The sequence below is a fragment of the Rhincodon typus genome, chromosome 26, assembly GCF_021869965.1.
Source record: "Rhincodon typus isolate 14 chromosome 26, sRhiTyp1.1, whole genome shotgun sequence".
Lineage (NCBI taxonomy): Eukaryota > Metazoa > Chordata > Chondrichthyes > Orectolobiformes > Rhincodontidae > Rhincodon > Rhincodon typus.
This window is the reverse complement of record NC_063357.1, coordinates 11,816,851-11,821,554: the sequence shown is the minus strand read 5'-3', so window position 1 is coordinate 11,821,554 and position 4,704 is coordinate 11,816,851. Positions and strand designations below refer to the sequence as shown.

The 4,704-nt window shown below is 42.9% G+C and overlaps 1 protein-coding gene across 2 annotated transcripts in view; it reads left to right on the top strand.

The window, feature by feature from the left end:
* ccdc92ba (coiled-coil domain containing 92Ba) overlaps nucleotides 1-2,621 on the top strand; it is an 81,589-nt gene extending 78,968 nt beyond the window's left edge. For both annotated transcript variants that reach the window (XM_048612786.1, XM_048612787.1), the window contains one exon: nucleotides 1,534-2,621. In XM_048612786.1, coding sequence (XP_048468743.1) covers nucleotides 1,534-2,276 — 743 coding nt within the window. In that variant the 3' untranslated portion in view covers nucleotides 2,277-2,621. The remainder of the gene's footprint in view (nucleotides 1-1,533) is intronic.
* The last annotated feature ends 2,083 nt before the right edge of the window (nucleotides 2,622-4,704 follow it).

Here is a 4,704-nt window from a genome sequence, read left to right as displayed (position 1 = left end):
GACCCGAAACGTTAACTCTGATTTCTCTTCACAGATGCTGCCAGACCTGCTGAGCTTTTCCAGGAATTTTGATTTCTGTTTGCGACAGTAAAATTAAAACCTTCAAAGGTCCTTAAAATTGATTAGGAACCATTGGGTTTTAAATAACCAAACTCAGACTTTGCAAATAATCAATTCTCAACATTGTTTTGTATCTTAAACAACAGATTTAGCAACTTATTAACAATATAGTGACTTCAGCAAAGCAAAAATTAAACAACAAAGTAAACCAATTGGTCTGTGCATTAAACCCAAAAAACCTCTGTTTTCACATCCTGCGAATTTTTTTTTAAAAATGGGGAGAGTGAGAAAAATAACACAGAAACAGAGAAAATAGGAGCGGGAGTAGGCCATTAACTGTGATCCTGGCTGAGCTTCCAACTCAGTACCTTGTTCCCTCTTTCTCCCTATTCCCTTTGATCCCTTTAGCCTTAAGAACTATATCTAACTCTTTCTTGAAAACATTCAATGTTTTGGCCTCAACTGCTTTCTGCGGAAGAGAATTCCGCAGGTTTTCCACAAGCTGGAAGGTCTGTGATGAGGTAGTAGGTAGGAGAGACGAAATGGCAAAAAGGATCAGAAGTGTGGAGCTATAGCACGTGGTAATGGAACTACACCAATGTTCAAACATACAGTCTGCATCTAGGAGTAGGCCGTTTGGTCCCTATACCTGTGCTGTTATTTAAGAAGAACATGGCTGATCTAATTGTGCCCTTAACTCCACCTTTCTGCCCACTGCCAATAACATTGACTCCTTTTGGTGGTCAGGAGTGTACCTACCACCACCTTAAATATATTCAACGAACTGCCTTGTATCACTTTTCTACAGAAATGAATACCAAAGTCTCTCAATCCACTGAGGAGGGAAAAATTTCCTCATCCCTGACTTAAAGGGGAGATTTTTTTATTTTTTTATTTTTAAACTATATAGTTTATTAAAAAAAAACCAAAAACTGAAAGCAAAATACAGGATGCTGGCAATTTGAAATAAGGTAGACAAAGTTCTGGAGAAACTCAGCTGGTCTGGCAGCACCTGTGGCCAGAGGGTTACCGTTTTGAGTCAGATGTGACTCTTAATCAGAACTAGAAGGAAACACAAGATGTGTCCAGAGGAGGTGTGAATGGCAGAATCATGAACAGTAACCACTTGAAAGCAAAAAATAGATAGAAAGAGAGAAAAGAAGCAAAAATAACAAAAAAAAATTAAAATGAGAGCAAAGCTACAATGTAAAATTGTTTAACTCGATGTTGAGCCTAGACTGTTATAAAGTGCAAACAAAAAAAAGAGGTGCTGATCCTCCTGTTGGTTCAGTATGTGTTATCATTTGTGGTCATGGAGGGTGGGGGGGAGTCAGGCTCCAAACAGAACAGCTTTCCCCATTAGGCAAAGGGCCAACTGGAGAGAGTGAATGGCGGCTTAGAACGTTTTTTTTCTTGAACGGAGCCCTTTCCGAGTCCGTTGGTGTGACCTGTGGTTTCTTATTGTCGTTGCAGACGATTGTGAGCACCAGGATGACTGCGCCCCCCTCGAGGCTGAAATCAGGCAGAAGGAGCTGCAGAACGTGGCACTGAGGAAAGAACTGCGCCACAAGGAGGCCCTGATAGCAGCGCTGGAGGACAGCCTGTGGAGGAGGGAGCGGCTGTTCCTAGAGGAGCTCAAGAGACGGAGCCACAGGATGACCGTCCTGAACGTTGAACTGCAGAAGCAGTCTGAGACTGCGGCCCAACTCGCATTCAAGTTGCACAGCGTCAAACAGAAGCTAAGTAACTCCAGGCAAGGTGGTCGTCTTTTGGATAAGCCTGCTGATAAAGCCATCCCTACATCTCCGGTGTACACGTCAGTCTCGCTGAAGAGGCACCATAAAGTCCATTCGAAAATGACTGATAAAATCTGCACCGAGAGGGCAGTGGGGTCAGACTCGACTCAGCAAAGACGCCGGGCAGAACTGGATGAGCTTGACCCCATGCCCGACCCTGCACTTTTCCTACGGGCGAGGTGGCATCATGGCCAGAGGCACAACCAGGCAGGCTGCTTGGCGGCGCCCGTTAGTCAGGAGTGCAGGCCCGAGAGCGGCGGCCTCGCAACGATGCAATCGGTCAAGCCCAGAACTGTGCCAGAGGGGAACTCAAAGTGCTCGAACTTTCTGGGACCTCCTGCTGAGACAGAGATCCCCCTCACAGATGAGGAGAGCGCCGGCGAGGATTTGCAAAAGGCGCGAGAGAGTGTGCGAAAATAGGGCAGCTTTATCACGGGTTGTCAAGGTCAAGAAAGAACTTGCTTTGATACAGCATCCTTTCACATCCCGAGATGCATCGCATGCAACAAATTATCATATTGGTCACTGTGCAGGCAAATGTAGCAGCGTCCTTGCACAAAGCAAGGCCCCACATGCAACAATGGAGTGTACAATCAAATGTTCCTTCATCTGAAGCCCCTGTCCTGCAGTTTACTGAGGCTGCAGCCCATTGATCCAAAACCCCAAGCTGAGCTTGAATCCTCTCAAATAACATCTTGGAAAAACATTCTATTTAAGGTGAAGAATAGGCAAATAACACAAAGCTTTCTTATTAACCTCAGGAGTCTGAGCCTCAGAAATATTTTATTCAAACAAACCAATGGGTGATTCAACTGCATAATAGGTTTTTGAAACCATTGCATTTATCCAAACATTTTATTGAAAATCTCTCCCTCGTACAAAAATTCGAGACACGGACACAGACCCTGTATAATCACGCTGCAGGAACTCTATTGCAAACATTTGGCATACTTTTTAAAATATAAATACAAGGCAATAAAGCAATCGTGTGGAACTTGCAGATAGAATCGAGCAACACAAAATAGCACACACACAATATCTTCATATCCTAACTGACTTCTGTATGAACTCACTTAGAGTTTATTGACTATCAATAAAATCTTAAAGAGGTAAGGGGCCTACACGTTACCAGCAGAGAGTGAATGTAACTATCTCCCCTTGACATGCAATAGTATTACCATAGCTGAATCCATCACTAACAACATCTAAAAACTCAAATCAAAGCAAAATGCTGCAGATGCAAATCTGAAGGTTCTGAAGAAGAGTCACATCAGACTCAAAACACTAATTCTGTTTCTCTCTCCACAGATGCTGTCAGACCTGCTGTGTTTCTCCAACCTTTTCTGTCATTTATTTATCCCAGGGGCTACCCTGGACTAGAAACTGAACTAGACTAGCCATGATAAATATTACAGTTACAAGAGAATGTAACAGACTGGAAGTTCTTCAGCAAGTAACCCATCTCCTGACTTCCCAGAATCTTTCCACTATCTTCAAGGCACAAGTCAGGAGTATAATGGAATACTCTTGGCTTGCCTGGATGAGTATAGTTCCATTAACATTCAGGAGGATCAATACTATCCAGGACAAATAGCTCAGTTGCTTGGCATCCCATCAGCCATTCACTTCCTCTGCCTTTGATGCACAATGGCAGCAATGTGTACCATCTACAAGATGCACTGCTGCAATTGGCCAAGGCTCCTTGAACAATGCCCTCTACCATCTCAAGGGCAATAGACACACGAGAACACCACCACCTGCAAGTTCCTTTGCAAGGGGAGATAATGGTAATATCACTGGACTGGCAATCCAGGACCCCATGGTAATGTTCTAGGGGCATGGGTTCAAATCCTGTGGCAGATGGTGACATTTGAATTTCATAAACGTCTGGAATAGCCAGCTATAACCACTGGCAATTGTTATAAAAACCTATCCGGTTCAGTAATTTTCTGAGAGAAGGAAATCTGCTGCTTTCACTTGGTCTGGCCTACATGTGACTCCAAACCCACAGCAATCTTTACTGCACTCTGGGCAGCATATGCTGGCCCAGCAAGTTGTGCACACGACCTGTGAATGTACAAAATACTGTCACGTTCCATCTTGGCTTGGAGTTACATTGCTGTCCTTTCACTGTGACTGAGACAAAATCCTGGAAGCCCCTTCCTAACAGTTTTGCAAGTGTATCAGCATCACATACTTGGGTTTCAGCAATTCACTATTACTGTCACCAGCTAGGGATGGGTAATAAATGCTAGCTTAATCAGCAATTCTTTCATACTGTGAATGAAAAACAAACACAATGTTCCTGACCTTTCAAGGCAGTACAGCTTCTAATTAATCATGAGAGATTCACAACTCTGGATATGAAACACTTGCATTCAGCACATGCTTTGTTTGTAACCATCTCATATCATGGCAGATACAATGCAACATTTAACAATCATTGACTGCTTTTGGCCTGGACAACATGATTTACAAAGATTTCTAATCCTTCACAAGTAACGATTAGGTGCTAGTTACTGACCAATAGCTAGATGGTATGAGCTTGAAGGAACACACGTGCCCTTTAGCAGCAAACTGAAACATCGAAATCAGCCCTGCTGTTAGAACAAATCCAACTCATTGGAGTCAATGACTCAAAAAATTTGTAAATAATAAAACAAACTCAAATTTTCTTATAACCTAACAAAACATTATTTCACATTTACTTCGAGAAATACTTGCCATCTATATAACACCAGTCGTAACTCCAGGAAACCCCATTGTCGTGTTGGAAATGTGTCAGCCATTTTGTGCACAGCATGCTCCTACACTAAAGTGACAATTATCAAATTGTCTGTTTTTGCAG